General features: G+C 52.9%; 1 protein-coding gene across 4 annotated transcripts in view; it reads right to left on the reverse strand.

Moving 5' to 3' along the window:
• LDB3 (LIM domain binding 3) overlaps positions 1-12,465 on the reverse strand; it is a 72,488-nt gene that overhangs the window by 30,029 nt on the left and 29,994 nt on the right. Inside the window, exon 7 of one of the 4 annotated variants that reach the window (XM_011950411.1) lies at positions 2,188-2,376. The exons of the other annotated variants lie outside the window; for them this stretch is intronic. Coding sequence (XP_011805801.1) covers positions 2,188-2,376 — 189 coding nt within the window. The remainder of the gene's footprint in view (positions 1-2,187; positions 2,377-12,465) is intronic. 4 annotated transcript variants of the gene reach the window in all.

Consider the following 12,465-nt stretch of genomic DNA (forward strand, 5'->3'; position numbering starts at 1 on the left):
AAGGGCCCAGGCCCTGCTGCGCAGAGCTGTAGGATGAGGAGTGCCTTCCTCTCTGGGGCTCTGAGAAGGGGGTGGCCCTGGGATGAGAACCCACCACCAAGCTTCTGAGTGGATCCAGAGAGGTCTGAGGGGCTGTCCCAGACAAGATGGAAATAAAATGAGCCTCAGGTAGCCGGCATCCCAGACCTGGAGGCTGTGCACACTTGCCCTGTCAAGCTGCCTAGTTTCTGGCTGAGTGAAGCCATTGTCTCCCCTCCCCAGGCCCACCTGCCCTTCTCTGAATAGATTTCTGTGCTGAGATCAGCAGAGTAGGGGTCTCCATGGAAGAGGAAGAGACAATGTCCAACGGTTGCCAGGCTTCCATAGTGATGGGGGTGGGCCAAGGGGCAGTGGTCTTAGGCAGACTCCATCAGTGGAGGACACTTTGCCCGCAGCCCAGGAGCTACAGGTCCTGAGTCAGGGACTGGCTCTGGGAAAGGGAGCAGAGGCTTATGGCATCCATTGAAAATTCTGAAGCCATGCTCCCATGAAAGGCTGGGGGGTCCATTTGCCTCCCATGGGCTCCCCCAGTTCCAGCTCCATCCCAGCGCATGTGTGAGGAGGGGAGGTAGATTTGCTCAGAGTACAACCCCGCGACCCCTTCTGCTCCAGCCCCACTCCCCGCTGGGCAGCCCTCTGTGCCCCTCTCCAAGCTCCACCCAGGCCCCAGCTCTCCTGGCAAGGCAAAGGGAAGGAAGGGAGGACTCCCCCTGTCGGGGGCGTCCCGAGGGCTCCAGAAGCTCAGCCATGGGCATGCCCAGGACACTGAGACCTGAGCCTGGTGCTGGTGCCTGCCTTTGAGCAGGGTTGGGCCCCCAGGGATGAGGCTGGACTGACTGCAGGGCTCCAGCATCTATAGCCCCTCACCATTCAAATTGGGAGGCTTCTTCCCACTCTACAAGAGACATTTCTTGCCCTCCTCAAAATCTCTTCTTTGTGCAGGTAGCAAGGCCTTTATATGAAGAGATTCTGGTATAAAGAAGGGAAGCAGTGTCCTAAATCCCCCCAGAAAACTGGGATGAAACCATCTCTGGAGGGCCAGGCTCCTCCTTCAGGCTTCAGTTGGGCTGGGGAAAGGCTGGTCATGGGCATCATGCAGTTAATGTGAAGCCTGGGATGGGGGCAGCAGACAGGCCTGCGAGCCAGTTTGCTCATATCAATCCCACCTCAGGCTGCACCATGGACCTACCCATTCTGATCCAAGAGGCATGTCCTCCCCAGCAAACCCTGGGGACCAGGGTGGGAGGCTGGGACACCTGGGCTCCGACCCCAAACACTAACTGGCCGACTCTTAGAAGCCCAGACACAGAGCGGGCCCCATCCAGCCTGATGTGCCACATGGCCACTGCAGAGTGACCTGTCAGCCTGGCCCCTCTGCCTCCCCTCTTCTCTCCTGGCCTTTGGTCTCTGCCTTGCTGGGTGTCTAGGAAGGCAGATGCAGGAACTCACAATATTTGTGTCCTTTGTATGTATTAGGTGTTTTACAGACATTTTTTCTATCATAATCTTATATAATAGGTGTTTGGTAAACATCTTAACAGACGAGGAAACTGTGGTTCAGAGAGCTTCAGTCAACTTTTCAAGGTTACACACAGTAAGCTGTGGAGCAGATATAAATCTCACTATACGGGATGCCTCTGGTGTTAACATGCTTCTCCGAAGAGAGGGGAGGGGAAGTGGGAAGTTCATGGCTAAACTCTCTCTGACGAAATCTGACCTGCCTTCCCTGCCCACCTCCAATGCTCCCTCCTCCATGGAGCCTTCCTTGATTTCTCCAGCCCACAGGGACGACTTTCATTCTACCTAATCTGAGTTCCTGAAACAAAGACTTTTCACACAGTCCCCTTTTGTTATCTAACTCTGTGTGTATGAGTGTGTGTATATGTCTGTGAGAGAGACTGTTACTTCTCTCACTGGTGTATGTGTCCCTGGGGGGCAGAGTGACAGTCCCTGCCACAGTGGTGCACACCCCTGAAATTCACCCTCAGTTTCCCCTTCACACTCTGCACCAAGCAGCACTGGCCTTGGCTTCCTCCAGGCCCGTGGGCCCTAACTACCTTGGACACAGCTGGCCATAGGTGGACCCAGAGTGGGGTGTTTCCTGCCTCCCTTCCCCAGGGTCAGGCCCAGCACCTGTGGGCCAGTTACCTTGGGCTGTCGGCAGGACTTGAAGCAGGGGCTGTGGCAGCAGCGGAGGTGATGGCAGTGTGGGCAGCAGCTGTGGCCAGGGGTGGCGAAGCCGCACTGGGAGAGGCAGCAGCAGGCGGCTGGGCAGAAGCGGGCAGCAGTGGGGTGGTGGCCTGGCTGGTGCACACTGGCGCATGCTCAATAGGGGTGCTGATGAGGTGGGACCAAAAAGACAACAGGTCAAGGGAGCCTGGAGACCCCATGAGGCCCCTGTGCATGGGGGCAGGTGGATGCAGCAGAGGCAGGCTGGGCAGAAAGCACCACCCGCCTTGCAAACAGAGTAAGATCCTCAGAGGGTATGTCTTCCAGCTCAGGGAAGGAGCTCCTCCAGGATCCCAGGAGCAGAGGCGCAGACCACAGAAGGGTCCCAATAACATCAAAAACTTTTTCAATCCTGGAGGCATTTCCCACTCCCACCTCTCAAATTTTTCTGTACTTCCTAATTTTTCTTTTTCAGCAAAACAGTGTGGTAGAAAAGCCGAGGAAATTATCCACCCAGGTTCCTCCCTGATCCTGTTTTCACCCTTCCCCATTCAGTCAAGGGCATGTGCTACCTTGGGAAGGAATGGTACAGCAAAAAACGCAGAGTGAAGATATTTGAGTGTCAAGGGCTTAGGCTCCGGAGTTGTGAGAACCTAGGCTTTGGGCTTGGAAGGACTCGGCACCAACAATACAGATGGCTGAAAGCTACCATGCCAGACAGAGCAAGGTTACCTGGACAAAAGTGGGCACTGTGGCAAGGGGATTCAAGAATAGAAGCCCCTGTGCTCCTTTTCAAGGTCAAACCTGGGGAAGCGGCAGGACCCCAGGGTTCCCCATGCCCATGGTGAGGGGCCAGACAGACCTGAAATAGCCCAAGGATTCCCATACCTCTGTGTGGCCTGGGTGCCATAGAGGATTTGTGATGCACCCAAGAGTGACAAGAACATGGTCCTGAGCACCTGCAGATCTGAAAGACCTTGTAACTGGGAAAGGGAAAGGCGATCACTCTGCCAGTGTGGACCAGATGGGTTGGGGATGTCTCAGCAGATGCCAGGGCAGGCAGAACCTGACAGAGGACGAAGTATGCCCACACGCCCCCACGCTGAGTGCCTTGGCATTCTGTAAGCACCTCTTCCCTAGAACCACTCTAGGAAGATAAGAGCAGTCAGAGCTGGGTGGCTAACTGTAAAATGGGGTGGGCAGAGAATAAAAATTAAATGATAGGAAAGCAAAGAAATGCACATTCTTTACTCTTTGATTTGTATTCGCAACAACAGCAACTGGATAAATGCAGCTCCTGCGAGTGGGAATGACTCCCCGCTATTTTATGCCGTTTATTTATTGACCTCATGCTATGTGCCAGGCACGATGATGTCTTTCCTTCCTCACAGCAGCCCTCTGATGTGGGTATCATGGACTCTATTTAATAGATGAGGAAATGGTAACAAAGATAATTCAGTTGCTCAGAGTCCTACAACTTATTAGTAAGAATAGCAGGATCTGATTGAGGGATGTTGTGATTTGAATCCTTAACCGGTACCTCATGGAGGAAGAAATAAACCTCTTGTTGTGTTGTGATCAGCCAAGTAGAATCTTTCCTCAATAAAAGGCACTATTCTTATTTGAAATAATTAGAATAACAATACTTTCCATTACTAAATGGTGCGTGTAGTCCCAGCTACTCGGGAGGCTGAGGCGGGAGAATGGCGTGAACCTGGGAGGTGGAGCTTGCAGTGAGTCAAAATCACGCCACTCCATCCAGCCTGGGTGACAGAGCAAGACTCCGTCTCAAAAAAAAAAAAAAAAAAATTTTTGCCGGGTGTGGTGGTGCATGCCTGTAATCCCAGCTACTGGGAAGGCTGAATCCTTGAACCCAGGAGGCAGAGGTTGCGGTGAGCCGAGATCGTGCCATTGCACTCCAGCCTGGGCAACAAGAGTGAAACTCCATCTCAAAAAAAAAAAAAAAAAGAAAAGAAATTACCTTATTACTCCATGTTATCATTTCAACCTCCCTGAGCCATTGGGATTGTGACCCTCATTTTGTAGATGAGAAGTCTGAGGTCCAGAGAGATTGTGTCTCTAGTAAAACATCACAAAGCTGCAAAGTGGCAGAAAAGGGCTTGGGGCCTCACCACTGTAACACTTTGCAAACTTCCATGTGTGCTTGAAGCCCCTGGGGATCCTCTTAAAACGAATTCCTAGTTGAGTAGGTCTGGGGCAGAGCTGACAGTCCACATTTCTTTTTTTTTTAAACTGAGACGGAGTCCCACTCTTTTGCCCAGGCTGGAGTGCAATGTCACGATCTCGGCTCCCTGCAACCTCCACCTCCCAGGTTCATATAATTCTCCTGTCTCAGCCTCCCAAGTAGCTGTGATTACAGGCATGCACCACAACGCCCGGCTAATTTTTATATTTTTAGTAGAGATGGGGTTTCACCATGTTGGCCAGACTGGTCTTGAACTCCTGACCTCAGGTAATCCACCTGCTTCGGCCTCCCAAAGTGCTGAGATTATAGGCGTGAGCCACCGCACCCAGCCGAGAGTTCACTTTTCTAACAGGCTTCCAGGTGATGCTGATGCTGCTGGTCTGTGGGCCACACTTGGAGTAGCTGGCACTAAAGGGGTCTGCCCTAGATAGGAATGCAAGTGGGCCCTGAGCTATTTGCAAAAGCATCACTGAATTGCTTTCCTCCATCTGGCGAGGTGTATGGTAAAAAAAGCATGAAATACTGTGAGAGGGTCATGGAAGAATAGAGCTGGAGAAGTGGCAAGGTTGAGGTTGACTGCCCCCACGGGAGAGAGAGTGCCATCCTTCTCCATAACTGCGTGGGAAGCTTTTGGGATGGGCAAGAGCAGTGGCTACATCTTGCCCGGGTCTTCCCTGACTTAATGCTCAGGGAGGCAGTCTTGGACAGCCCAGCTTGCAGGCCTGTAGCCGTGCCTGGCTCTGGCCCTTCCATGAGCCTGTTTGTGAAAGAACCTTGCTTCTGGAAGCCATGTCGGTGATGTGACTGCCTCAGAGAAGTAGATGCAGTCTCTGAAGCCACACCATTGAGCTGGCTGCTCAGACCCTCCTGTCAGTGTGGGCAGGTATGGCCTGGGATGGCTCAGGCTGACACAGAATGCTGATCTCCTTGATCTGCTCTCCATGGCCCTACACCACACTTCCAGTAGGCTGCTGGGAAATGAGGACACTGCATAGGACAAGGGCAATGACAGTGTCCAGGCTGGGGACAATATTCTGCAGAATGAATAGGAAGTTGGCTTTGCCTGTCTCCTTGGCTCCAATTCACTGTTAGGCCAGCATACCTGCCGCTCTCCCCAGCCAGGGCTCCAAATAAACCCTGGATTCCAGGGCATGAAGTTGGAGCTGGATGTGGGCCCTAGGAAAATTCATGATTGTCCACAGCACCAGGACAGTGATCACCACCAGGTATACCTGGGTATGCACGTAAGGGAGCCTGCTGCTTGGGGTTTTTGCTGAGTGGCATCCTCTCTGGCACCACTGTCTAAAGACACCAAGAAGCCAGGGCCTAGGGAAGGCAGAGGAGGCATCAGAGGGTGTCTTGAAGGATCTTGGGCTCTTATTCCATGTCAGTTCCTGCCTGAAGTTCCACAAGCCCCCAGAAGCATCCTGAAGGGCGCATCATAGAGCAAGCACTGTGGAGAACTTACTTGACCCTGGCTTCATTCCTAAAGACAGTGCTGGTGAGATCACCCCAGCCTGATCTAAGATCTACAGTTGCCTCCTGCCTTGGTCATAATTCAGTTTAAACATCTAAGCAAAAACCAAATCAAACCAAACTAGACCCAAATGCTCATGGCTCCTTGAGGGGATGGCGAGGCCAGGAGAAACACAGCCTGGCTATCGTCCCCTTTTCAGCTTATCTCTTCCCTCAGTCTGGTCAGCATCAAGGTGGAGCATGTTGACTGTGTGCTCCCGCTCTTCCATGGTGGCTCTTGGTGGTGGGAATGGTGGGGTTTGGTTGATGCTGTTATTGATAACTATGATACTATGTTTGGAAAGGATGGGGATGGTGGTGGTGGTGATGCTGGGTCTTGGGGTTGTTGTCACTGGGCTTGGGTCAGAACTGTTGGTGATGGTGGGGGCCTTGTGATTGATATTGACAGTGCTAAAGGGGTGGTTGCCACTACGGGGGTGATGATGCTACTTGTGTTAGATAAGATGGTGGAGCATGAAAATCTCTGTTGATTGGGTTGATGATAGAATACCAGTCAGGTGGTTGATCTTGAAATTATTCATGCTGCCACCCACCTAGTCGACATTCCACCTTGCTGCCTGGTGACTATGGCTCAGGGGAACCCTGAGCTGCATCACTTTGCCCCAGGAATGCTCCACTGCAGCTCCAGGACCCATACTGCCATTGTGGTCTAGGTGAAGAACACCTCATCAGCTATAGTGTGAAAGGTGCCCTGCAGCCTTTGCTAGTTCCACTTTGCCTTCAGAATGCATTCAAAATCCCATGACCTGGGAGTCTAGATGCAGACCACTGCTAACCATGACATCCTCTGCATTCTCTCCATTCCAACCAAAATGATTAACTTGGGGTTTTGGGACACCACTTCTCATCAGCATCTCTGCTTGCTCTGCTTAGAGTATCTGTCCAGCCTTTTGTATCTGCTTCCACCCTAATTCTAACCATTCCTGAAGATAAAATACACTGACCTCTTCTTCCAGGAAGCCTTCTTTGATCCATCACTTGGAGGGATGCTCCCTGTCTCTGGACCATACACGATCATCCTTGCATTGGGAACACAGCTATATTGGCCCTTTCTGATTCCTTTAGCACTCACAGTAGTCGGGCATCTCCACAAATGCCCACAGACACTGGATGCTGAATGAAGACATCTCTCCTGCTTATACCGAGGGGTTTACATGGAACCCAGCCTGGGGCCCCCCAGGGCACTACGTGAAGGGGTCTGGGGTAGGTGGGAAGGCAGGGCTTCAACTAGGTGGCTCCAAGAGGGCTCCTACAGGCTGGGGTCTGGGAGCAGGGGCCCAAGAGCCCACCAACTCTTAGTGGTTGGCTGAGGTCCTTTGCCAGCCTCAGGATACCCACTGCCCAGGACCTCTCTCTATCTGGCAGACCCCTGCCACCAACCCACCCTTGGGCCTTGCAAGTTCTCTATAAAACATCAGCCAAACATGGGTGTGCTCCATGAGGCCTAGATGAAGGCAGCAGGATGAAGCCTGCCTGGCCCAGGCATCAGACTGCTGGAGGCAGGATGAGGTGGGAAGCCAAAATAGGTTGGCAGGGGGCTTTAGGGAGCATCTCAGAGTGGATGGGCAGGAGAGAGTGGCCTCAAACACCAATCCTTCCTGGTGGGATTGCTAAGGTTCCTGGAGGCAGAGGGAAAGGCTCTGCCCAGGCAGCAGGAATGGGCGCAGGGCTCTGGCCAGCCCAGCCACAGAGGAGGCAGGACAGCCTTGAGGGCTGAGTCTCAGCATCTGCTTCTAATGTAAGTGCCACCGCTCTCATGTTCTCAGCCTGTGATTTCACACAATCAGGGACATGGAATTGGCCTGGAGAAGCTTTACCATCATGGGGTACTTTCTAAGCGGTCGGGCCTGGGTCAGGTGAGTGGAGTGCTAGCTAGTGGGTCACAGTTCAGCAAAACACGAGCCTGAGGCCTGGCTGGGATCTTTTTGACTGCTGCTGCCCTTCCTACACCTTCCTAAATGCTCAAGACTAGGAAAAGGCCACAGGTGGGTGGGAGCCGGGAGCAAGACCCAGGTGGAAGCCTTCCCAGCCCTCTTGCCTCCTGACACTTGAGCAATAATCTGCCCCAGACCTGGCCCGCTGAGTTCCCTTGTGAACTGCTTCTCAGCCCAGGTGTGCCCACTGGAACCCTTCTCTTGCCTCTGGACCAGGATCGAGCATAAGTGCCTTCTGATGGGGCGGGGCAGGACAATGGCTCAGTCTGCTGGTTGCAGCAGGGTGTGGGAGGAGAGGCAGTGGGCATTCAAGTATTCCCATACGCACTGCCCTGGGGGTGACTAAGGTTGTCCAACGGTCCTCAGCACAGATTCCCACCAGCCATCCTCCCACCCTGGGTTGCAGCTGAGCTCAGGACTTGTGGGGTAGGAGAGCAGCAGGACCAGCGCTGTGCTGGGTCCTGGGACCGGTGGGCACTGCCCCTGCCCCTCTTCTGGTGGTGCCTCTCCTCTCTCTGTCCCAGATCATGGCCTCACAGCCCCTCTCGGGCTGGACACACACAGGCACAGCATGACTGGGGCTTGGTGTGGTTCACTTCAAATCTTCTTTATTTCAGAACAAGCATGCTTATATGTACAGAAGAGAGAACTATGGAGCCAGCACACACGGTACAAAAAGGAGGGTGCGTGCCCCCACCTCACCACTGCCAGGAGGGGTCTCTGCCTCATCTACCCTGGGGTTTCCACTTCCTCTTCAAAGAGCCCTATTCTGGGCTGCCCTGAGCTCCAGAGGACAGTGAGGGAGCCGGGCAGGGCCAGGGATCAGCCTCTTCTCCAGACCCTGATCTATGGGTGACTCATTCTAGGAGGGGATGAGGCCAGGAACTGAGGATGGTAGGATACTGAGTAGTGGCCCATCCATTTCCCTTGGTTCTGGGGTGTTATGCCAGCAAACCCCTCATGCCCTCTCTGGTCTACAGCTAAGGCCCTGTGCAGAGGGCAGAGGCTTGGGCTACAGGCTATTCGGGGGGTGGCAAGGGTTGCCCCGAATGGGGCAGGTTGGTGGGTACAGAGGAATTGGGAGGTTTGGTGGGTACAGAGCTGCAGGGGGCTGGGCCCCAGCATCAGCTCTGGGGAGGGCAGAGGACAGAAGTGCTGCGGTTGGCCATCAGAGGTGCCCCCAGCACAGTTATACATTGTCAAGCATCACCGTGGGGCTCACATGCCAGATCTGTGTGGGGGTAAGGAGGGAGGGGTCCAGCCTGTCGGGGTGGGGGGATTCCAGGCAGCCTTTTAGCTTTTAACATTAAGGATTTGGGCTGAAAGGCCATGGTGCCAGTTGCGCAATTTGGCAAAACGTGGGCTGTTACGTTCCGTTTCAAACCTTTCCCTGTGGCACAGAGAGAGAGAGAGAGACAGAGACAGAGACAGAAGGAGAGAGAGAAGAGAGGAAGAATGAAAGGGGTTAGGGAATGTGTTCACCATTCCCCTGTCTAACAGGTGGGGCAGAGGGCATGGGAGGGACGGAATGGGCTTGGAGAAGCTATGCAATCCATGGGGTACATTGTAAGTGGTCAGGCCTGGGTTAGGGCAAGACCCAGAGTCTTGGGGACCAGAATGGAGGGACTGAAGTTCCTGCCTTGAGTGAGTTGGGAACCATGGAGAAGGAACCTGGCTAATGGCCCTGAGGGCAGACTGAGCAAAGGGGGCCTCCCTGGTCCATGTAGTGAGGGCTGGGCAGGGCTGCTTTGGCTGTGAGCTCTCAGGATTGAACCAAACAGACAGGTGCACCTCGCACGATCTCTGTCCCCTAGCTGGGCGTCAAGAAGGAGGAGCGCCTATCCCTCGTGATGAGGCTTGGTGGGCAGACCTGCCCCCTCCCTCTGCTGCCCTGGCCTCGAAAAGCCTTCATTGTCCCCAGAGAGAAGCCTTTGCACACAGCTCCTGCCCATGCCTGCCCATCAGGCCTGAGCACAGCCTGGGTACATGCGTGCACACCCACACATACTCACAAGGTCACTGTCACAGATAGAGGGCCAGGACTTCCGGCCACTTCCCACCAGTGGGGCCTCTTGGGGCTCAACCCACACCTGCTCAGCTGAGGGCACAGTACAGAGCAGGCAAGTAGCAGCCAGAAATGTGGGAATGAATGGAGGAAGAGAGCACCTGAGAAAGGCCAGTGCCACAGGCATCAGAATGCAGGGCTTCCAGGCTAGAAGGGCCAATCACATCCTCCAGACCAGAGGTGTCCACTGGTGGCCAAAGGGCCACATCCAGCCACAAACACAGTATGTTTAACCTGTACTGTGCTTCCAACTCAATTTAAAAATTTATGAGTCCATACCATGAGATGCTTCTTAGCAATAAAAGGGAATAGATGAACAATTGGAGCACTCAACCACTTGGGTGACCCCTGGGAATTATGCTGATTTAAAAACAGCCAATCTTAAATGGTCCCATGCTGTATGATTCCATTTCTATAACATTCTTGAAAAGGACAAAATTATAGAGATGGAGGACAGATCACAGATGAGTGGTTGCCAGGGGTTAAGGAGGTGGGTGCTGGAGGGGAGTGGGTATGGCTATAAAAAGGCAGCATGGGGCATCCTGGGTAATGGGAAGTTCTGTGTTTTGCCTGTATCAGTGTCAGCATCCTCGTTGTGTTATTGTGCTTTCATTTTGCAAGATGCTACCATTGGGAGATGCTGGGTAAAGGGAACATGGGATCTCTATTATTTCTTATAACTGCACTGAATTTGCAATTATCTCAAAGTAAAAACTTTAATTAAGAAGTTGGCCGGGTGTGGTGGCTCATGCCTGTAATACCAGAACTTTGGGAGGCCGAGGTAAGCAGATCACGAGGTCAGGAGTTTGAGACTAGCCTGGCCAATATGGTAAAACCCCATCTCTACTAAAAATATAAAAATTAGCCGCGTGTGATGGCACGTGCCTGTAGTCTCAGCTACTCAGGAGGCTGAGGCAGGAGAATCACTTGAACCTGGGAGGTGGAGGTTGCAGTGAGCTGAGATCGTACCACTGCACTCCAGCCTGGGTGACAGAGTGAGACTCTGTCTCAAAAAAAAAAAAAAAAAAAAAAAAAAAAGTGAATTGCTAGCATATAAAAATCAGGAAGAGCAACTTTAAGTCTTTGAAAAGAAGATGTGGCAGTGCTGGCCTTCTATTTCTGCACAGTAACAGTCGTCGGGTCTGGCCCCCACATCCACACACTCACAGAGGTCCTCAGTTCTGCACGTGCTTTACCTGGCAGTCTCTCTCTCTCTCTCTACCCCTTGAATCCTGCATACTGGGTCTCTGTCTAAGACTGTTTGACAAAAGGGACCCACTGCTAACATATAACATATTTGAAAACCACCAGTCTAGTCTGAACTTTCCTTATACTAAGAGGAAGCTGAAGCCCAGAGAGGTCACATGAATGACCTAAAGCCACACAGAAACTCAGGGGCAGAATCACAATCTAAGTGCCAGCGTCTTCTTCCCTTGCCACATACGTGCCTATCTGAGGTTGGGGTGAAGGGGTGGAGACGGCACGAGCAAAGGTGGTGTGGCGGGGCTCCTTGAGTCCTGCTGACAGCACTACAAACAGTCCTACCATCCCGTAGACACTACCCAGAACACAGGGGCCCAAGATCAGACACAGGCAGTTAACCTGTAAATCGTCAAGTCCTAGCAAGGCCTGTGGAGGCTGGGTAATAGTTTGTCATCAGTGCTTGGTGACAGGGACAGGGACAGGGACAGTCCTGGAGAGTCCGATCTAGTGAGTATGCTCTACTTGAAGCTGTTTAAAAATCCTCAGCTAGCCAAGGAAAGGAGCCAGGAGAGGAAGGCACAGGAAAGAGGAAAAGAGACAGGAGAGCAAGAGCAAGAAAGAAGACTCCCCAGGGACCGCTTAGGCAGCGGCACCTGGGGCAACATCCATGGTGCTCCTGTTGTGGTTTTCAAACTCACTAGGGTGGCAGAACACCAGGGACTCAAAATCCAAAGAAGAGAGGTCATTTTTTCATTGCTTTCTTACAAGGGGCCCATTGGCAGGGGCACCCATTGGCAGGAGGGCCTTGTGCTGTGCGGCAAGTAAGCGAGGTGGCTGCAGTGGGGGCAAAACTGAGAGACTGCCCAGAGGAGGGAGGGAAGGGGGCATCTGAGAGGCTGCAGGAGGGAAGAAGCGGAGCCAGTGAGCCCTGGCATTTTGTTGGAAGAAGCTTAATGTTTGCATGATGGAAAAGGGACATGGAAGGATTTTTACATGATCTGGGATGGAAAGGGCTGTGTGATGCAACCCTCACCTTCAGCTCCTCTAGGGACTCTTCATTAAGATCAGCTTCGCTCCTAATGCTTGGAAGGATGGGGAGATGCAGAGCTCTTTATCCAGGCGGGCATCAGGGAAACGCAGAGGCTGCACTTACAAGGGATCAGGGGGATGTCTGGGTTTCATGCTGGGCTACATCCAGGATGGTTCCCCCAAGCAGTGGGATCCAGATGCCTTGCAGATCCAAGCCCTGCCTTGCCCCCACCCCTATCCCTAATGCTGCCCAATGTGGATCTGACCTTTTGGGTGATCAGGGC

This window comes from Colobus angolensis, unplaced genomic scaffold (assembly GCF_000951035.1).
Source record: "Colobus angolensis palliatus isolate OR3802 unplaced genomic scaffold, Cang.pa_1.0 Scaffold307, whole genome shotgun sequence".
NCBI classification, from domain to species: Eukaryota; Metazoa; Chordata; class Mammalia; order Primates; family Cercopithecidae; genus Colobus; species Colobus angolensis.